The 22,576-nt window shown below is 39.0% G+C and overlaps 1 protein-coding gene across 2 annotated transcripts in view; it reads left to right on the top strand.

Moving 5' to 3' along the window:
* The window catches only part of SLC35F2 (solute carrier family 35 member F2), a 61,015-nt gene extending 40,653 nt beyond the window's left edge, over positions 1-20,362 (top strand). For both annotated transcript variants that reach the window (XM_055547786.1, XM_055547787.1), the window contains exons 2-8: positions 5,870-6,045; positions 8,541-8,668; positions 13,638-13,797; positions 14,640-14,796; positions 15,357-15,409; positions 16,468-16,622; positions 19,378-20,362. In XM_055547786.1, coding sequence (XP_055403761.1) covers positions 5,870-6,045; positions 8,541-8,668; positions 13,638-13,797; positions 14,640-14,796; positions 15,357-15,409; positions 16,468-16,622; positions 19,378-19,563 — 1,015 coding nt within the window. In that variant the 3' untranslated portion in view covers positions 19,564-20,362. The remainder of the gene's footprint in view (positions 1-5,869; positions 6,046-8,540; positions 8,669-13,637; positions 13,798-14,639; positions 14,797-15,356; positions 15,410-16,467; positions 16,623-19,377) is intronic.
* The last annotated feature ends 2,214 nt before the right edge of the window (positions 20,363-22,576 follow it).

Here is a 22,576-nt window from a genome sequence, read left to right as displayed (position 1 = left end):
CTGTGATCCAACAGACGTTGGCAATTTAATCTGTGGTTCCTCTGCCTTTTCTAAATCCAGCTTGAACATCTGGAAGTTCTCGGCTCACATACTGTTGAAGCCTAGCTTGTATTTTGAGCATGACCTTGTTAGCATGTGAAATGACTGTAATTGTGCAGTAGTTTGAACATTCTTTGGCCTTGTCTTTCTTTGGAATTGGAATGAAAATTCACCTTTTCCAGTCCTGTGGCTACTGCTGAGTTTTCCAAATTTGTTGGCATATTGAGTGTAGCACTTTCACAGCATCATCTTTTAGAATTTGAATTACTTTAGCAGGAATCCCATCCCCTCCACTAACTTTGTTTGTAGTAATGCTTCCTAAGGCCAACTTAATTTCACACTTCAGGATGTCTGGCTATAGGTGAGTGACCATACCATCATGGTTATCTGGGTCATTAAGACCTTTTTTGTTCAGTTCTTCTGTGTATTCTTGCCTCTTCTTTTTAATATCTTCTGCTTCTGTTAGGTTCATACCATTTCTGTCCTTTATTGTGCCCATCTTTGCATGAAATGTTCCCTTGGTATCTCTAATTTTCTTGAAGAGATCTCTAGTCTTTCCTATTCTATTGTTTTCCTCTATTTCTTTGCATTGATCACTTAGGAAGGCTTTCTTATCTCTCCTTGCTATTCTTTGGAACTCTGCATTCAGATGGGTATATCTTTCCTTTTCTCCTTTGCCTTTCATTTCTCTTCTTTTCTCAGCTATTTGTAAGTCCTCCTCAGACAACCATTTTGCCTTTTTGCATTTCTTTTTCTTGGGGATGGTTTTGATCACCGGCTCCTGTACAATGTTACAAACCTCTGTCCATAGTTTTTCGGAGACTCTATCAGATCTAATCCCTTGAATCTATTTGTCACTTCCACTGTATAATCATAAGGGATTTGATTTAGGTCATGCCTGAATGGCCTAGTGATTTTCCCTACTTTCTTCAAGTCTGAATTTTATTGAAATCAGTATGGTGTTCATGATCTGAGCCACAGTCAGTTCCCAGTCTTGTTTTTGCTAACTGTATAGAGCTTCTCAGTCTTTGGCTGTAATGAATATAATTCATCTGATTTCAGTATCAACCATCTGGTGATGCCCCTGTGTAGAGTCATCTCTTGTGTTGTTGGAAGAGAGTGTTTGTTATGACCAATGCATTCTCTTGGCAAGAAATTTTGGTGCATTAATTTACTGATATTCTACTCACTCAGCCCACTGAAATCTGACTTTAGTTACTACCACTAACAAAAAGCTTTCTTTCCAAGCTATCTAGGAGCTTTCAGCTTGCCATTTCAACTGTGTCTGTTTAGCCATGATGACCCTTTTTCTGTCTCTGCAGGTTTTGGCTGTTGTATTGTTGATATCATCTTTCTTAAAATATTTTTGTACTCTTAGTTTCTGTATCATGGCACTTTCGTAATGTGTTGTCTTTCTTCGACTATTACACTTCATAGAACAAGTGGGAAAGTGTCTTATATTTGAGGTGACCATATGTTTGGGCATATCTGGTAATTTGTTTATCTATTTACATTCACTTGACAAATATTTATTGAGTGACAGCAAAGTGCTAACACTGGATATGTAGTGGAGAGCAAAACAGATATAGATACAGTCTTTCTGAAGTTCAGAGTTTCAACTTTGTATTTTTTATCTCTTGCTACTGTATAACAAATTGCCTCAAATTTAGTGGCTTAAAACAATACACTTGTTATCTTATAGTTTTGATGGATGAGGCATTTGGGCATGGCTTAGCTCTGCTCTCCGCTTCAGATCTCTCATAAGGCTGCAGTCATGGTGTTGGCCAGGGATGGAGTCTCATCTGAAGCCATGACTGGGGAGAAAATGCTTCCAAGCTTGTGTTTATGTTGGCGAGATTTATTTCCTTGGAGACTGGTGGACTCAGGGTCTCAGTTCCTTACTGGTTGTTGACCAGAGGCCACCATTTGTTCCTTGCCATGTGGGCCTCTTTATATAGCAGCTTGTTTGATTAGAACCAGTAAGGAAGAGAATCAGTAGAGCTGGCTAGCAAGATGGAAGTTATAACCTCATCTAATGTATTCATGGATGTGGTAGCCTGGGTTTTTTTTGTTTTGTTTTGTTTTTTAATTGAAGTATAGTTGATGTACAATAGTATATAAATTACAGGTGTACCATATAATGATTCACACTTTTTAAGGGTTATACTCCATTTGTAGTAACCATAAGATATTGGGTGTATTCTCTGTGTTGTACAGTCTGGTATTCCATTATTTTATTTGAATTCTAATGGTTAGAGTCAAATTAAAGATCCAACTCATGTTCAAATGGAAGAGATTACACAGAACAGAGCTATCCAGAATAAGAGATTCACTGTGGCCATCTTAGAGTCTGCCTGTCACAAATGTCTTAATATTTTTTTCTTAGACATTCCAGCCACCTCAACTTCTAGTGCTCTCACACTGAACTCATACTCTCCCTTTCCTAAACCTACATCTCATCCTATATTCCCTGACTTGGTCAGCAACCTCATATCCATCCAGTCGTCTAGTCTAGAAACCCAGACATCATTCTTAATACCTCCTCCCTGATAGCTCAGTTCGTAAAGAATTTGCCTGCAATGCAGGAGACCCTGATTTGATTCCTGGGTCGGGAAGATATGCTGGAGAAGGGATAGTCTACCCACTCCAGTATTCTCGGGCTTCCCTTCTGGCTCAGCTAGTAAAGAATCCGCCTGCAATGCAGGAGACCTGGGTTCAATCCCTGGGTTGGGAAGATCCCCTGGAGAAGGGAAAGGCTACCCACTCTACTGTTCTGGCCTGGAGAATCCCATGGACTGCACAGTCCATGGGGTCACAGTGAGTTGGACACAACTGAGCAACTTTCACTTCACTCACCTGAGATACAATGGATCACTAGGCTCTGTGAGTCTTTCATATCATTCTCTACTTAACATTCACATTGCTGTAGCTTTAGCTCAGCCATGGATCTTTATACTGATTTTCTAAACTTTGGTCCTCCTTTTGGTCACCAGAGTTACCATTTACAGCCTGGCCTCCAGTTACTTTTCCAGGCTTCTTGCCCACAGCTCTTTGCACTTGTGCCCTAGGCATAGACCACTTGCTTCCAGAACCTACCATTGCATGTTTGTGCCTCTACATTTGGGCCTACAGTTACTTCTTGGATTCCCTTCTCCCTACTTCTTCCTCTAGAAACCTCTTATATACATCCAAATCTAGCTGAAAAATCATCTGTTCCATAAAACTTTTCTCAGTTTTTCCTCTGCCTGCTAACTCCCTCATTCAGAATTAACCTCTGTGCTCTCTCAGCCCTTTTTCACTTGTACCACTGTTATAAGATTGCTTTCTGTAACAAAAAAAAGTGGTTTGTGTGGTTTGCTTTCTGCAATTTTTAGTTGGTTGCTAAGGTACTTCTCTTTTAAAATGCAGAAGGGTAGGCTCTAGATCTTATTCTACTCTGGATACAAAGTACGCATCTCTGAAGTGGTGATTCACAGTCTTGGCTGCTTTTGGGATTACTTGGGGAGCTCTGAACATCGCTGATCCCTGGACCCACCCCTCGAGGTGACAATATAATTGGTCTGAGGTGCAATCTGGGGTATTAATATTTTTAAAAGCTCTGTGATTCTAACATGTAGGTAACACTGAAAGTCTCTGCTTCTAGTTGAAGAAACCAAGTCTCTGGGAGAATGAAAGGATAAGAAAATGTTAAACATTTAATGAACAGAAAAACTTTAAAACTAGAGTTAAAGTTGAGTTTTAAAAAATAACACACACACCATTCAAATAATACATAACATAACTAAGTAATCAGTTCAGTTCAGTTGCTCAATCGTGTCTGACTCTTTGCAACGCCATGAACTGCAGCACGCCAGGTATCCCTGTCCATCACCAGCTCCCAGAGTTTACCCAAACTCATGTCCGTTGAGTCAGTGATGCCATCCAACCATCTCATCCTCTGTCGTCCCCTTCTCCTTCTGCCCTCAATCTTTCCTAGCATCAGGGTCTTTTCCAGTGGGTCGGCTCTTTGCATCATGTGGCCAAAGTATTGGAGCTTCAGTTTCAGCATCAGTCCTTCCAATGAATATTCAGGACTGATCTCCTTTAGGATGGACTGGTTGAATCTCCTTGCAGTCCAAGGGACTCTCAAGAGTCTTCTCCAACACCACAGTTCAAAAGCATCAATTCTTTGGCCCTCAGCCTTCTTTTTTTTTTTTTTTTTTTTTAATTTAATTATCTCTTTATTTATTTTTTTAGAGGTTTCAATGCTTTTTTTGTTGTTTGTTTGTTTGTTTTTAATTTTATTTTATTTTTAAACTTTACATAACTGTATTAGTTTTGCCAAATATCAAAATGAATCCGCCACAGGTATACATGTGTTCCCCATCCTGAACCCTCCTCCCTCCTCCCTCCCCATTCCATCCCTCTGGGTCGTCCCAGTGCACCAGCCCCAAGCATCCAGTATCGTGCATTGAACCTGGACTGGCAACTCATTTCAGACATGATATTTTACATGTTTCAATGCCATTCTCCCAAATCTTCCCACCCTCTCCCTCTCCCACAGAGTCCATAAGACTGTTCTATACATCAGTGTCTCAGCCTTCTTTATAGTCCAACTGTCACATCCATACATAACCACTGGAAAAACTATAGCCTTTACTAGACAGACCTTTGTTGACAAAGTATTGTCTCTGCTTTTTAATATGCTGTCTAGGTTGGTCATAACTTTCCTTCCAAGGAGCAAGCATCTTTTAATTTCATGGCTGCAGTCACCATCTGCAGTGATTTTGGAGCCCCAAAATATAAATAAAGTCTGTCACTGTTTCCACTGTTTCCCCATCTATTTGCCATGAAGTGATGAGACCGGATGCCATGACCTTAGTTTTCTGAATGTTGAGCTTTAAGCCAACTTTTTCACTCTCCTCTTTCACTTTCATCAAGAGGCTCTTTAGTTCTTCTTCAGTTTCTGCCATAAGGGTGGCATCATCTGCATATCTGAGGTTATTGATATTTCTTCTGGCAATCTTGATTCCAGCTTGTGCTTCTTCCAGCCCAGCATTTCTCATGATGTACTCTGCATATAAGTTAAATAAGCAGGGTGACAATATACAGCCTTGATGTACTCCTTTTCCTATTTAGAACCAGTCTGTTGCTCCATGTACAGATCTAACTTTGCTTCCTGACCTGAACACAGGTTTCTCCAGAGGCAGGTCAGGTGGTCTGGTATTCCCATCTCTTTCAGAATTTCCCACAGTTTATTGTGATCCACACAGTCAAAGGCTTTGGCATAGTCAATAAAGCAGAGATAGATGTTTTTCTGGAAGTCTCTTGCTTTTTCGATGATCCAGCAGATGTTGGCAATTTGGTCTCTGGTTCCTCTGCCTTTTCTAAAACCAGCTTGAACATCTGGAAGTTCATGATTCACGTATTGCTGAAGCCTGGCTTGGAGAATTTTGAGCATTACTTTACTAGCATATGAGATGAGTGCAATTGTGCGGTAGTTTGAGCATTCTTTGGCATTGCCTTTCTTAAGGATTGGAATGAAAACTGATCTTTTCCAGTCCTGTGGCCACTGCTACTAAGTAACCAAGATGATCTCTAAATAGATCATCAGTGAACTGGGGGAATATGTATTTTTGTGGGAGAAGTTAGAAATATAAAAGAGAATAAAATTGTAGTCGCTGAAAATCCAACACTTTTTGTGCATATGAAATAAGTGATAAAATGAAATAAATAGTCCCCTGGAATTATTAGCATTTTCCTTTTTGTTTAGCCCTAAAAAAGTGTGTGTGTGAGTGTGAAATACATAAATTATTTACCAGTAACTCTTATTTTCTCCTTTATTTTCCAGGAATATTTTGAAAACAATTGCCTTAGGTCAGATGTTATCCTTGTGTATATGTGGGACAGCCATCACCAGCCAGTATTTGGCAGAAAGATATAAAGTGAATACCCCCATGCTTCAGAGCTTTATCAACTATTGCTTGCTGTTTCTAATTTATACAGTGATGCTGGCATTTCAATCAGGTATGTCAAATTACCTTTTTAACAAATCATCTTCATAAAAATTTTTGGCTGTATACATTCAAAAAATAAAACATGAGCCCAAACCAAAACCAAGAACAGGAAACTACTGCTGTTTTCATAAAAGTCACTAGAAAGGTCTGAGACCTCTGAATTCTATGAAGTTAGTGACTAGAGATTTATGTATAGCTCTCTGAAATTGTTTATTAAAATGAATAGCATCAACCTGTAACATAGGATTTGTCAAAAAAAAAGAATGTAAATGCCATTATAAGTTACACCTTTCCCTCCCACTGTGGTTGATAAATTTAAAAGACAGTATTAAAAACACTTAAAAAGTTAAGAACCTCACTTTCCAAAATACATATTTCCAGCTAAGTGGAGAATGCTAAGTAGAGCACCACTGCCTGTAAATGTGAGAGAAACAAAACAAGGCATTAACATCTTATCACAGGATTGATTTCAAGAGTGTAAAGACAATGGGTAACCCAGACTGGGAGGGTGGAATACTACCATTTTAATCACATTTAAAGCATATGATAAAATTACAAGTGTGGTGGTTTTAATATGAACATTAATACATCAATGGTATTCCTATATGTCAGGATAAAGAACTTACTTTTAAAAGAAAGTGGAAGCCAATTATGAGAAGGGGAAAATATCCTAAGGGGAAAGCCCCAAATTTGGCAAGAGCTGTAGGAGCTGGAAATAGAACTGGTATGTCGTGGTTAATAGCCCCAGAATTTGCTCCTCTCTGTAAGAACTGGCCTTTAGGAAGTCAGTATGATTTGTAAATGTATCAGTGAAGTCCCTCTAAGGGATGGTTATTATTGTGTTTAGTTGCTAAGTGTTGTCTGACTTTGCGACCCCATGGACTTTAGCCCACCAGGCTCCTCTGTCCATGGGATTTTTCAGGCAAGAATACTGGAGTGGTTTGCCATTTCCTTCTCCAGGGGTTCTTCCTGACCCAGAGATTGAACCCCTGTCTCCTGCATTGCTAGCAGATTCTTTACCACTAAAAAAATGATACATAAATAAGTCATTGAAGTCCCACAAGGGATGGTTATTATTAATAGATGCCTTCCATGCTATCTCATGTTAGGAAGACTGTATTTTCAGGCTATTCCTGCTAGTTGGGATTTAATGATAATTATTGAGGATGGTGACTGTTGCCATGAAATTAAAAGACACTTGCTCCTTGGAAGAAAAACTATGACCAACCTAGACAGCATATGAAAAAGCAGAGACATTACTTTGCTGACAAAGGTTCATATAGTCAAAGCTATGGTTTTTCCAGTAGTCATGTATGGATGTGAGAGTTGGACCATATAGAAAACTGAGCACTGAAGAATTGATGCTTTTGAACTGTGGTATTGGAGAAGACTCTTGAGAGTCCCTTGGACTGCAAGGAGATCCAACCAGTCAATCCTAAAGGAAATCAACCCTGAATAATTCATTGGAAGGACTGATGCTGAAGCTGAAGCTCCAGTACTTTGGTGACATGATGCAAAGAGCTGACTAACTGGAAAAGACTCTGATGCTGGGCAAGATTGCGGGTAGGAGGAGAAGCGGGGAACAGAGGATGAGATAGTTGGATGGCATCATGGACTCAATGGATATGAGTTTGAGCAAATTCTGGGAGATAGTGAAGGACAGGGAAGCCTGGAGTACTGCAGTCCATGGCGATGTGAAGAGTCAGACACAACTGAGTGACAATAATAACAGAATTTGACTATGATTCTCTCTACCTTTATTTCTTAAAGCCTTCTTGTATATCTGCCAACTCTATATCTCCTTGTGATGCTAGATTCTCCAAAGAATTGATTCACAGTTAACTTGAATAAATAGAATTTAGATGCCACTAAGTTGTTTTTCCAAACTTACCACTGGCTTAATTTCCTGTTGAAAGCAGATCTTTTCCTAAAGAATGACCACAAACAGAGTTTTGGTCTGTTTGATAAATTTATAAGAACACATTTCATTTCCTAGGATGATCTGGATGTTATATTTCTGTTGCAGTAGGAAAGAAAAAGGAATTCAACAAATTTAACTACTCTTACTTCCTTTATCTTTGGTGTTTTCATTGAGCACTTGGTCTATGATGACACCTTAGCTTGGGCCTCATACTAGAAAAAAATCTGACTGACTGCTGAGCTGTTGCAGGAGTTTGAGTTATGAGTAATGGACATTAGGAGGGACCATGTTCAATGTACATAGTGGTAAAGTATGTGCCTGTAATGCAGGAGACCTGGGTTCGGTCCCTGGGTCAGGAAGATCCCCTGGAGGAGGGCATAGCAATCCACTCCAGTATTCTTGTCTGGAGAATCCCCATAGACAGAGAAGCCTGGTGGGCTACAGTCTGTAGGGTCGCACAGAGTCAGACACAACTGAGTGACCAAGCACAGCCCAGCACAAACACTAGCTTTCACTATCTCTAGATTAACATGCATGGAATAATTTTCAAGTAACATGTCCTAATCTAGATTTCTTTTAACCAGGTAGTGATAATCTTTTATGCATCTTGAAAAAGAAATGGTGGAAGTACATCCTGCTAGGACTAGCAGATGTAGAAGCTAATTACCTGATTGTCAGAGCATACCAGTACACAACTCTAACCAGTGTCCAGGTAAGAAGGAGTCCTCTGACCAGTTTGGATTTTATAACTTTAAGAGAGGAATCTGAACTCATATGTGCTCAGCTAATTTGCCTAAGAACCTGTTCACTCAGAAAAAAACTAAAAACAGTGGATGCTATCTGTTTTCCAGTGGAGCATGTGTGCTAATGAGAAAGGCTTCCTGAAATTAGTGAAAACATGTAGAAGTTAATCTGTTCCCAAACTGCTAATGCTATAGATGAATAGAACAGTTGCTACCAAGTAAACATCAATATTTAGTTGGCAATCGATGCTGTGATATTGGCAAGAGTTCTATTTTGTGTGTTGCTTAAAAATGGCATATAAAGTGAATATACTATTGTGTCCCAGAAAAGTTGGAGTCTTACAAGTAAAGTAGATATCTAAGACAACTAATAGGTTGTTGTCTTTTTGTTGTCTGTTGTCTAAGAGGGCATTAGACATTTTGGGTAAAGGTGGTAGCCAAAAGTAAAACTTATATCTATTCCTTTTCTAGGTTATTCTCATTAGATTGAAAGAAAAATGTTCCTACATTGCAGTACTTTTCAACTTGGTGGAGTTGAGGACGACTGATTAAGTTGTCTTAACATTAGGGAGATCCCTGGTGGCCTTAGTGGTTAGGATTCTGGGCTTTCACTGCTGTGGCTGAGTTTGATCCCTGATCGGGGAACCAAGATCCAGCAAGCTATGTGATACACCCTAAAAAAAGAAAAGAGTTGTCTTAACGTTAGCAAACTGTGGGATGTATCATAACCCTGACTCCTTATTGCTAACAATAAAATGTGTTATAAATGGAGATGAGAGTAAAGTAGATTCCCATGTCAGGTTTAGACTTCACAGTTTACTGAATTTATGACTTAAAAAAAAAATTGGTTGCGGCCTGTGGTATCTACTTTCTTTATCAGGGATCAAACCTGAGCTCCCTGCATTGGAATCGCAGAGTCTTAGCCAATGGACCACCAGGGAGGTCCCCGAATTTATGACTTTGGATGCATCTTTTTTTTTGGCTGTGCTGTATAACTTATAGAATCTTAGTTCCCAACCAAGGAGAGATTGGACCTGTGCTCTCAGCAGTGAAAGCACAGAGTCTCTACCACTGGACCACCAGAGAATTCCTGTTGCTTCACTTTTTCCTATAAAACAGAGATGGTCTTATCTCCAAATTTAAGGAACATGAAAAATTGAAGATTTAAAGAGAAAGATGAATGATTAATGAAAACTCAGTATTTTTCTGATGTGAATATGCATTAAATGCTATTATTACCAGAATGCTTTTTAATACTGTGCTAAGCATTGTCCTCTGGGCTTCCCAGGTGGCTCAGTGGTAAAAAGAATCTGCCTGTCAAGCAGAAGACGCGGGTTTCATCCCTGGGTCGGGAAGATCCCCTGTAGAAGGAAATGACAACCCACTCCAGTATTCTCGCCTGGAAAATCCCATGGACAGAGGAGCCTGGTGGGAAAGATAGGAAATCTTTTGTAAGACAGACATCATAAGAGGCACATGAAAAACTCAGAATTTCATAGAAATTAAAACCAGGAGTTACCTAGAAGATGCATTCATCACAAATAGTATTAAGTGTACTTTTAGCAATGAATAATAAGAGTGTAAGTATATAGAAAATGTACTCTATATAAAAGAGCTGACTCATTGGAAAAGACCCTGATGCTGGGAAAGATTGAGTGCAGGAGGAGAAGGGGGTGACAGAGGATGAGATGGTTGCATGGCATCACCGACTCAATGAACATGAGTTTGAGCAAACTCCGGGAAATAGTGAAGAACAGGAAAGCCTGGCGTGCTGTGTTCCATGGAGCCACAGAGTCAGACACAACCTAGTGAGTAAACAACAACAAATACAGAAAATGGCATTTTTCTAGTCACATCTACCTGTGATCTCACACACAATTTAATTGCTTGATTATAATTTCCAGAAATTTTGATCTGTGACAGATGATGATTAGAAGTTTTGAATTGGTACAGGTCTAAACAGAGCTTAACAAAATACTTACACTGAGGTTTTATGACTAAAGTTCATGCCTTAAACTAATCTCAAACAATTTCTTTCATCCTAGCCTCTTAGAAAAACCTAAGCATTTGGTTGTCAAAAATTAAGTACTTATGGTCCCAGGAAGCCATATTATAACAAGTGCATCTAACAACTAAACCTCCTTCCAGCAGTGAAGAGTGCCTGCCATTGGAATTCTTCAGATTATCTCCTTGAGTAAACCTCTAGTCTGGTTAATCTGAAAGGGTGAAAGTTTGCTTGTTTGTTTCTTTATGGACACACAACATGCAGGATCTTAGTTTACCAACCAGCTAAGGAACCAGTGCCCCTGCAGTGGAAGCACAGAGTCCTAACCACTGGACCACCAGGGAATTCCCCCTGAGAGGGTGGAAGTTTAAACTGGCTGGTCTTTCGGACATGACTGAGCGACTGATCTGATCTGAACCTCTTTCTTAAGGATTCTCTTCCTTCAAGGATTCTGTAATTGTAAATACTAATGCAGTGGTTCATGATGTGTGCCACATTGCTGGCCTAGCTTTCTACTCATGTTACTTCTCATTTTACTTGCCACATCTACACATTCTCTATCCACGGCCAGCTTCTCTCATGTTGCTCTATTATTTCTAGAATGCATCCTTTTCAAAGCCCCTTCTCAAAGGCCTAATTCAATTTCATTTTCTTCTCTATAGAGTATACTCCATTGTATCACTAACAAAATCTGATTCATGTTTATATCCATCCTTCCCCCTCATTCTAGGTTCTTACTTCCTGTGTCTATATAATAATTTTTTTAAGGCAAAGATGAATATTTTTAATGATAAAAGGACAATTCACAAAGAAGATAGACATCATAAACCATTAGATACCTTATCAACAAAGAAACAAAGATACATAAAGGAAAAATCAGAAGAAATATAAAGGAAAAAAAATATATAATCATAGTGAGACATATTAACATTTCTCTGAGAATATTTTATCAAGTGCAGAAAAAATAAGAATAGGAGCATCTTGAATGATGTCATTAATAATTTAAATATAATAGGTTTATATTTAATTAATTTGTATTAATCATATCCTACACAAATATATTTAAAATTTTGTATCTCATATGTTGTTATTAGATGTTCATAGGACATTTAGAGAACCTGGCAAAAAGATAAACATTACTTAATTTCAAAAAGTAGAATTTTTGTGTGTGTGTGATTCAGTTATACGCACGTTATTCTTGAAATTATTTTCCATTATAGGTTATTACAAGATATTGACTATAGTTCCCTATGCCACACAGTAAACCTTTGTTGCTTGTTGCATATCTATTTTTTTAAATTAGAAATCTAGCCAATAATTTTTAAAGGTTAAATTAAATAGATGGCTCTTAGAACTAAAAGCATCAAGCAGAAGGCATCTGTCACCAGGAATACATTTTGATAAGATTCAGTTTAGATAAATGACTGACTGTAATAGATACCAGATTAGAAGTCATGGAACTTTAGGGTGGCCAGGTACCATGAGATCATTTGATCTGACTTCTTGATTTCAGATTTTGACTCAAGAGTTGACTAGCTGGAGATCACATAGCTGGTCAATGGCAGGGCTGGAGCCTGAGGCCTTGGGAGCTCTTACCAAGATGTAGGTGCCTCCTTTATATGGCCAGTCATTGCCCACCAAAAATGGTAAAAATAGAAGAGGTTTAAGTTTGATTTTAAGACACAATTTGAGGATAGAGAGTCTTCTGTGATAGTTTTTAGAGTGATTTTTGTCTACTTTTTTTGTTTAAGAAATATAGTTTCGATTTTATTACTTCACTATGGCTAGATTCTTTTGGTATCTTCCAGGACAAGCTATTATCATTTGCATCGTTTAATGGTTTGTTATTCAGGCAGGCTCAATAAAGCACTTAAGAGATTAGAGTTCTATAGATGGAATAAATAACAGAAGGCAAAGTGCCCATTCCTATACCTGACATTGCAATGAAAGGCAATCAGTAAACAACTGTGGACAGGATCAAACAAGCTGCTGAGATTCAGGGGCCTGCCTTGTCCAAGACTAAATAGAAACAGAGCACATCAGGGACAAGGTTAAAATAAGAACAGGATGAGCAATCGAATAGCAACATCAGGAACATTATTAGTCAAAGGAATATATTTTATCCTTGAATGCAGTTTACAAATGTGTGCCTTTGAGAATCGAATGAATGAAATCTTTTTCCTTTATCTTGCAAAGATTTTGGATTTACTATAATTTTGGCACTCTTAATCCCCCTGCCTTTCAGACTGGCAATATCAGGGGTGTAGCAAGTATTTTCTGGACCCAGGATCAACAGGTGGTGGAGGAGTATATGATGAAGATGAGCGAGAGTATTTGCTGTGAGCAAGTATCTGTCTTATATGGTGGGGTTGGACACTTTGTCAGGGAAATGGTATCTGTTTGCTTTCTCATAATAACCTGCTCTTTCTGTTGTTCTTAAGCCCAACTGCAATTAAACATTGGTTGTGCTATTTTTCTCTGTCTAGTTTCTAAATACTCCACTTTGTACCTCTCTTGTTCTCTACATTCCACCTCCTCCATTAGTGTCTCCCACATATCACGTACTTAAATATTTATTGACTGAATTGGTACATGTCTACTGGACTTAAGGACAAACACAAGTGAGAGTATAGAAGTAAACTGCATAGGCTGTTGGGCAGAATTCCTGGGTTCATCAACTGACTCCCAGACTTTTAATTGTGTAATTTGGGGCAACTCATTTAACCCCTGTGCCTTTGGTTTCCTCACGGATAAAATGGAGGTTGAAGTTCCAGTTTCATAGAGTTCTTGTGAGGATTAAATGAGTTCATCCAGATAAAGCATTTAGTACAGGGCTGGCAATAATAAATGCTCAATAAACACCGATTTCTGTTATTAGTCATCTTTTCACTAATGAGAGATATTTTAAGGTATTTATTTCTCCTTTCATGCAGCTTTTGGATTGCTTTGGGATTCCTGTGTTGATGGCTCTTTCGTGGTTTATTCTTTATGCAAGATACAGAGTGATCCACTTCATTGCTGTGGCTGTCTGTCTGTTGGGTGTAGGAACTATGGTTGGTGCAGACATACTAGCAGGGAGGGAAGACAATACAGGTGAGACTGTGTTACTTGTTTCTGCTGTAGTCACAGAAGACATTTTGCTTATGTCTTCACTTTTATTTTGCAAAGATAAAGTAAACGGCAGAGAACATGTACTGATTACCTATCTTAAAATTTTTATTTTCAGATTTGCTTGCTTCTGCTACTATGACCACTTCAACAAAGCAGTCTATGTTCCTACCTGCCCAGAGTCCTTACTTTTTGTCACACTAGTTTGTTTTGTGTCCTGAGAGAGAACTTTCTTTATATATGTGCAATAATCTTCTTTTGGCCCATACATTTAGATTATACATACATACATACAGCCAGAAACCCTACTGTAGATTTTGTTTCCATGAAAAAGGAGATGTTGTGTTCACTAAATGACTTCTATTTCAGTTACTCTGTAGAACATTTTGATATTCTTTATGTCAAGGTTGAGATAGTTCATATTATAAAATCCAAATAAGGTCTATGAATTTCCCCAATCTGCAAGCGACTTCAGTGTCTCCTTTGATTGAGAAAATCACCTTGCTTCCCTGTAGTTATCAGTGAATTCCCATTAATAAATTCCATTAATTTCCCATGTCATTGAATCATTTTCTGGGGCCTTACATTATGGTATACACCACCATCTTCCAATCTGTTAGTCTCCTGAAGATCCAAAATAAGAAAAATGAAAGCAGAATTGTGCCAGAAAATGAGAAGACTAAGAGTCTTTAAACTTTTAAAAATCAGGGTTTCTTCTTCTGTAAAATCTTATTTAGATGATTATGAGCCAGATAAACTTCTGGAAGCAAGCTGGAGAGTTTTCCCTAGTGACAATGTATCCCTTTTTATGGCTTATCTCTCTATAGGTAATAATGTACTGATTGGTGACATCTTGGTCCTTCTTGGAGCTTCCCTCTATGCTGTTTCTAATGTGTGTGAAGAATACATCGTGAAGAAGCTGAGCAGAAAGGAGTTTTTAGGAATGGTGGGCTTATTTGGAACAATTATCAGTGGCATACAGCTGTAAGATTCTACACATATCCTTAAAAACAAAATCAGCAAATATGTCATAGATGATTAGTTTCCAGCTACTAACATTCATTGTTTATTTGGCCTAAATTCATATTTAAAATCAGTAACTTGCTAAATATCTATTAGAAGATTGTTGAAATGTCAGTAATTATGCCTCATTTTTTTTTACACGTTTGATGCTTAAGATTCCTGCTTATTATATCATTAGACTTTATATTACCTGTGAAGACTTTCTTTTTCAGTTATTCCTAGAAAATATTAACTTCCTATTCATAATATCATGTTTCCCTCCTATAGCTGACTACCACTAAACAGTGCTTCTAGAGGTGTCAAACATGTGTTTATGGACTCCTTTGAGTTTTATTCTTTGTCATTTAATTAAAGATAGTTTTTTAAAAATATTTTATGAAAACCAAAAGTCAACATAATTCATCACCTTAAAAGCTGAAGCACTTAAAGTGAAGTACGTAAAGCTTGAAGCAACTTACTTGTTTATAAAACAGTGAAAATTTATATAAAGGTGTCTCTGTGACCTCTTGTTTTAATCACAGATTGATTGTGGAATATAAGGATATTGCCAGCATTCACTGGGACTGGAAAATTGGTATGTGTGTATATATATATATATATATATAAAATAATTATTTTTAGTCTTTTCCCTGACACACACCAATAAATATTTTAATAATACTATTTAGGCATTTTTATATAAAATCACAGAGTAATTTAGTACACAGAAAACTCTAGTGGTTTATGTCAGGTTTTCTCTGAGAACTTGTAAATGAACCCCCGTAAAAGTTAATCCTTAATCTTTACCTTCAAGAATAACCTTTCTTCACTAGGAATTCTGAATCAGACTGACCTTTGGTCACACTAGCTTTACTAGATCTGTATTTCGTGTCCTCAGACTTCTTGTAAAGACTGCCTGCTTGATATAATCAGTCAAGTATTAACTTAAATAATCTGGTGGTGTGTGGTCACTACCACCTTGCATTGCTTCTCTCATCGGATAGTCTTAAGCATCTGCACAGATAAACAGCAGAAGAAAGCAATAGTGGGACAGTCAGGGAAGATTTGAACCTTATGGGTGGAAAAAAGTAGTGCATGAGTGTCACTGAATTGAAATTCATTTACCATGCTTGGGTGATTTCATTCAAGGAAATAACTTAGATTTCCTGTGTGTGTACTGTGTGTGTGTTGAGTGAGGTTGGAGAAGCGATTGTGAAGCAGAGATACTTAGTAGTCAGCACCCACGTGACTAGCTCTCTTACGGGATGAACAAAAGTTAAGACCCTAACAACCGCCTTTGATGCCCTAGGAATACTTTATTCTGAATTCAACCACACAAATCGTGTCCAACCATGATGCCTTTTATCATTGGCACCTCTCCGGGCAGGTGTGGATAGCGTGGAGTGAAAAGAGCTGTTAACTTACACCATAAGCAAGATTCTACGACCTTGATCGTCTAACACTCTGTTGGGTTTTTTAAGTTCTTCATCTACATCACATGAGAACTTTGTATGTCGCATTTGTAATGCTTACTGTTAACGAGGGACTTTGTGGACAGTATGTTAAAGGATCAGGGAATTTTACATCAGGCAAGCTTTGTCCTTTATCTTTTGATTTCTTCCTTTAACCCTGGATATTCCATTCCCCCCACAGCCCTGCTATTTGTAGCGTTTGCCCTCTGTATGTTTTGCCTGTATAGCTTCATGCCACTGGTGATCAAAGTCACCAGTGCGACTTCTGTCAACCTGGGCATCCTGACAGCTGACCTCTACAGTCTTTTCTTCGGACTCTTTCTGTTTGGCTATAAGGTGAGCAAATAGATCTTGTTCGAATAAGAACACTGGTTTGGTGTAAAAGAAGCAGTGGGTTTCTTTAAAATTTTAGATCCCAAAATAAAACCTTCTCGTCTCCTTAGCAAGAATTTCTTACTGCCTTAGAAATCTATCTTTCCGTAGTATTAAGCTTGTTAACCTGCCTGCTATTACAATCATTTGAACAAATAGAATGTCAGCTGTTGCTTGGTAATGTTACTTTTAGCTGGGTATAGCAACTGTATTTCTTTATCCTTATAAAGTTTGAGATCTGGGTGGAAATTACATGGTGTTGATTGACACTATTCCCAGGAATTGACCATGAACTCAGAATGCCTAGTTCAGTGTGTTCCAAGAAATTTCTGCTTGAGAAGCATAAACCATTTTTGCTTTTCAAGATTATGTCATAGGAACTAGCTGTTGTCTTTGCAAAAAACCCTGCTGGTTGTGGTATTCACGAACTAAGCCTGAAGAAGTATTTATAGCTCTTTGGTGGCATCATTAAAAAGTGACAGAGGTCAGAGTGAATCAGAACAGTGATCTTGATAGCCTTAGGTTCTTTCCTGTGATAACAATCATTAAGGGGTACAAAGCAAGCCTTTCAAGTGTGTTAGCTGTTCTGTGCTGGTGTTATTGCATTTTACATGGCTACCTCTAGAGGACCAGGGTGATTTTATTCTGCAGTTCAAGCCCAGGTGATGGCTACCAGAGAAAGCTTGAAAGCTCTGCAGTATAACTTGTGGCCTGGCTCACCTGTGCTTTTTTTTTTTAAAACTAAACATATTGAGATAGCATTAGTAGTTTAACATTTACCTTTCCCTCATAAGTAAAATAAGTCCAAGGAGGAAGTAAGCTTAAAGAAATAAAAGCTTCAAAGTGCAAATACACTTGTCACTACCTATTATAAGCTCCCTAAATGTAGATATTTGCTCTTTAACTGCTATTAACTTTAATGAGAAAAAGCCTTTTTGTGTGTCATTTTTTTGCCCATATGATTTACACTATTGTTTTCAAAATGGAACATGCAAACGATAAATTCATTTGCAGTTCTTTTGCTTTGTGTTTCTTTGTCCCTGCATGTCTAGCAGCTCGCTTTTAACTCAGATCAGATTTTATTCTTTTTGGTCAAGTAAAGGAAAGAGGAGGTTCACTGTGATCTTCAGAGTAAATTACAGAGGTTGGAAATCATACAGAACATGAAGATACCTAGACTTTTAGAAGAAAATTTTAAGTAAAGAATCATAGCTCAATATATCACCAATTTAAAAAAGTGTAGCATCTAAGATAACTTGGGCTCTGATATTTTGAAACAGTTGAAAAAGATGTTAAAAATTTCTATGTTTATTGGTGTCAGACTCCATCCCCCCGGATTGATCTTTAGTAAATACTCACCGAACAGAGTAGCCACAGAAACTTCCTGTATAGGTCCAGACACAAAGGGTAGAATTTAAAAAAGGTAAGAGCCTTTAATTCAGGAGACTTATTATCTCACTCCCTCAGAGTCTCCCTCTTCTAATAAAGGTGCCTCCATTTAATCACCTGGAGGCTCAGATGGTAAAGAATTTTCCTGCAATGTGGGAGACCTGAGTTCGATCCCCGGATTAGGAAGATCCTCTGGAGAAAGGAATGGCTACCCACTCCAGTATTCTTGCCTAGAGAATTCCGTGGACAGAGGAGCCTGGTGGTCTACAGTCCATGGGGTTGCAAAGAGTCGGACATGACCGGGCAACTAATACTTCTTAAGAGGAACAAGACTTTTTTTCTTATAAACATTTAAAACCTCCAAATCAAGCAGAACATGTTTTGAATAAGTTACTTAGGTTTCCTCACAGTTAAAAATGAACATTCTATGGGAGAGCACAATTGACTTTTATCATACCGACTTCAAAAGTTTAGGGTACTCTAAATAGCTTTAACTATCCTTTAATCTTCTCTGAATCACTTCCCCCACCCTGAACCCCCCCCCCAAAAAAAAAACCACATTTATTCAATACTAGCTATGTGCTGGGTGCTGTGCTGAGATTGGATCCAAAATGAAACCCATGGAGGAAATTAGTTTGGCTCCTGCTCTGCTTGAAATGATCACTGGCTTTACATCATCACTGAATCCATTGGAGGCCTTCCAGCTTTGGGGAGGGCCCTGGCTATTCCAGGGTTCTAAAAGTTTAAGGTTAAGAAGTAATTGAGCATCTATGAAACATTAACATGTTGAAACCAATGATGACCTGTAGAAGCCCACAGCTGGAGGTGACCAGCAATCTATGTAATACTCATTTCAAAACCTATTTCGTTTCTCTTTCTACCCTGGGAAGGTCTCTCACTTTTTCTTCTCCCTCATTTTATTTCTCTTTTCCTTCTCCAACCCATTCTGCTTTCTTATTGTTTCATGCCATTGTTATATGTTGTGTCTAAGGTCCAAATCTAGGTCTTTCCTTTTATTCTCTCCACTAAGTAAGTGGGACTAGTTGTGAGGTGGGATGTAGCTGTATTATTGCAGAGAAAGGCAAGAGGTCGTTTCCTAGAGATCTAAGATTTTTTACCCAGTTGACTGATGGGCTGGGTACTGTTGGCAGAGATCACACATTCACCAGTACACATACTTGGGACAGTTTTGGTCCTTAGTATCTCCTTGGACAACTTTCAGATAAAAAGATTATGAGAAGGTAACTCTCCAAACTCAGTGGACAGAAGGCAGCAGCAAAGATATGTGTATGTGAGAGAGCACTATCCATAGCCTATCCTCTCCTTCTAGTTTTCAGGACTCTACATCCTGTCCTTCATTGTCATCATGGTGGGGTTCATCCTGTACTGCTCCACCCCGACGCGCACGGCAGAGCCAGCTGAAAGCAGTGTACCACCAGTCACCAGCATTGGAATTGACAACCTGGGACTGAAGCTTGAGGAGAACCTGCAGGAGACCCACTCTGCTGTCTTGTAGCTGGAGAAGAAGGCATACACGTCCCTCTGAGGTTTCCTGGGAAGCTGGGAACTGTCACCTGGATAAAGCAGAGCCTACGGCTTTGGGACACTTGAAAACTTATCAGAGTGAACACTCCATAGCATTGGGTTTGATCCAGTTGGATTTTAAAAGGAATATTAAAGTCATGTATCAAAAGTGGAAATGCCAAAATAGAGCAGAAGCCGAGGCTAGGATTGTGTTTCTGTATGTTTCAGGCCTAGTACCTGTTAGTGTCAGGGAGACAAGGTATGGGGCGCATCCTGGGCTGTTAGAAGCACAGGTGGGAAAGCAGGATTGGGCAGATACTTGGGTGTGAGCCAGACTCAGGCTGTCCTGGATGGGCTAGGTAGTCAGGAGGAGGGGCAGCCCAGGTGGTTGGGAGTAGGTTTTCTCATTTGGAGGCATCTTGAGTTTTGTCTTGCTGAGCCAGTTATTGTCCATAAGCCTTGTGGCCTTTTAGGAAAGGGAAAAATGGGTGGGGCAGCACTTGAGAAATCCTGAGATACAACTGTGAGTACCATAGAAGCCGTCAAGCAGAGTACAGTAAACCTAGGAACCTTCTCCCAATTGTTACTATGCTACTTCTTAGCAAATAATGTGCCATGCGATTTTTATGATACCTCTTCAATACAGAGTGTTAATATGCAGCGTCATTATGATATCAACTGCCAGAATACCACTTTGTAAAAACTCTGTATGTGAACTTTTTGGGGTGAAAAATATAATAATGAAACTGAGGGTAAATTCATATTATTAAAAGATTTTGATTTCATGAAAATATATTTATTGTGTGGTTTCTTTGATTACCCAATTCCCCTTGTAGATTTTAAATGACAATATATTCAAGATTTCCTCATATACAACTTTTTAGAATATTGTCTTCTTAAGGTGGGGCAGCCTTATCTATTTGGGGCTATGTCAGAATAGAGGGGAAATCAGAGCAAGCTCCCAAGTTATTTGCTGGGATAAACATTTAAAACTTTTGAATTACCTTAATGAATTTTTTAAGAACACTTTTTTAAGTGAAATAATCTTTCATTTCCTGCAGCCAGTTAAAACTGATGTTTGGTTTTCACTCTTTACCATTAACAACTGTCAGTGAGTGGAAAAAGGTTATGTTAAAATGTTTGACTCTTTGGAGAAGACTTCCAGTTTGATTAATACACTGATTATTTCTTAAAATACCTTGATTAACAATAAACCTGTATCTATAGGGATAGTGGTGAACTAGCCTCAATGGCTCAAGCGGTAAAGAATCCACCTGCTACACAGGAGACACAAGAGGCTTGGGTTCCCTCCCTGGGTTGGGAAGATCCCTTGGAGCAGGAAATGGCAACCCACTCCAGTATTCTTACCAGGAAAATGCCATGGATGGAGGAGCGTGGCAGGCTACAGTCCATGGGGTCGCAAAGACTTGGACACGACTGAGCAGGTAAACAGAAACAGATAGATGGAGAATCTCAAGTGACAGTATCCCACTGGATACTCAGTATCCAGTATTCTGAGTCTGAGCTCAAATGAATCTGTGCTACTATGAAGCCTTTTTTAGGCTGTCTAGGCTGGGTCTCCCCCTCCTTTATGTTCCCAGGGGCCCTTGCTTATTCACATCTTCATTATAACACTTAATGAATTGAGGTGCTTGTCATTTACTTGTCCCTTTTCACCACAGGTTGAGCTCTTCCATGTCAACAGCTTTTTATCATCTTTCTAGTCCTTTGGTCATCTCACTTCTTGAGTGAAGTGAGATTAGTGAACTTTGTCTTTGGTCCCAGTTCAGAACATTTAAGGAGAGTCTGATCTAAAGTAAGGCCTTTTATGCAGATACATGTCTGTTGTTCAGTTGCTAAGTTGTGTCCAACTCTTTGTGTGATCCCGTGGACTGCAGCACACCAGGCTTCCCGGTCTTTCCATATCTCCCAAAGTTTGATCAAACTCATGTCCACTGAGTCGGTGATACCACCCACCCATCTCATTCGAGGTTGACATCATCTTCTCCTGTCCTCAATCTTTCCCATCTTTTCCAAAGAGTCAGCTCTTCACATCAGGTGGCCAAAGTATTGGAGCTTCAGCATCAGTCTTTCCAATGAGTATTCAGAGTTGATTTCCTTTAGGATTGACTGGTTTGATCTCCTTGCAGTCTAAGGGACTAGAGTCTTTTCCAGCCCCATAATTCGAAAACATCAATTCTTCGGCACTCAGCCTTCTTTATAGTCCAACTCTCATATCCGTACACAACTACTGGAAAACCATAGCTTTGACTATATGGACCTTTGTCAGCAAAATGGTATCTCTGTTTTTTAATGTGCTGTCTACATTTGTCATAGCTTTTCTCCCAAGAAGCAAGTGTCTTTTAATTTCATGGCTGCAGTCACCATCCATAGTGATTTTTGAGCCCAGGAAAATAAAATCTGCCACTGTTTTCACTTTTCCCCCATCTACTTGCCATGAAGTGATGGGTCTGGATGCCATGATCTTAGTTTATTGAATACTGAGTTTTAAGCCAGGTTTTTCAGTCTCCTCTTTCACCCTTATCAAGAGGCTCTTGATGTCTGTAGGGAATAAATTATCCTACCGTGCTCTTTTTTTACCTATTGCCCTTAATCCTGGTGTTCCTCCTTGCTTGCTCCCTTTGGAAAGGGCCAGAGGAGTTCCAGTCTAGGTATCTCAAAATAAAATTCAGAATTCAGGGTGCCAAAGAAGCAATGCTATGAATGACATTAAGAAACTATATAATAATACTGCAAGGCTGTGCATATAAGCAGGGGCTTCTCTGGTGGCTCAACGGTAAAGAATCGCCTGCAGTACAGGAGCCTCAGGAGACACGGGTTCGATCCCTGGGTTCGGAAGATCCCCTGGAGGAGGGCATGGCAACCCACTCCAGTATTCTTGCCTGGAGAATTCCATGGACAGAGGAGCCTGGTGGTCTACAGTCCATGGGGTTGCAAAGAGTTGGACATGGCCAAAGCAACTTCACACACACACAAGTCTGTGC

The sequence above is a fragment of the Bubalus kerabau genome, chromosome 15, assembly GCF_029407905.1.
Source record: "Bubalus kerabau isolate K-KA32 ecotype Philippines breed swamp buffalo chromosome 15, PCC_UOA_SB_1v2, whole genome shotgun sequence".
In the NCBI taxonomy this organism is placed as follows: domain Eukaryota; kingdom Metazoa; phylum Chordata; class Mammalia; order Artiodactyla; family Bovidae; genus Bubalus; species Bubalus kerabau.
This window is presented reverse-complemented; position numbering and strand designations above follow the sequence as displayed.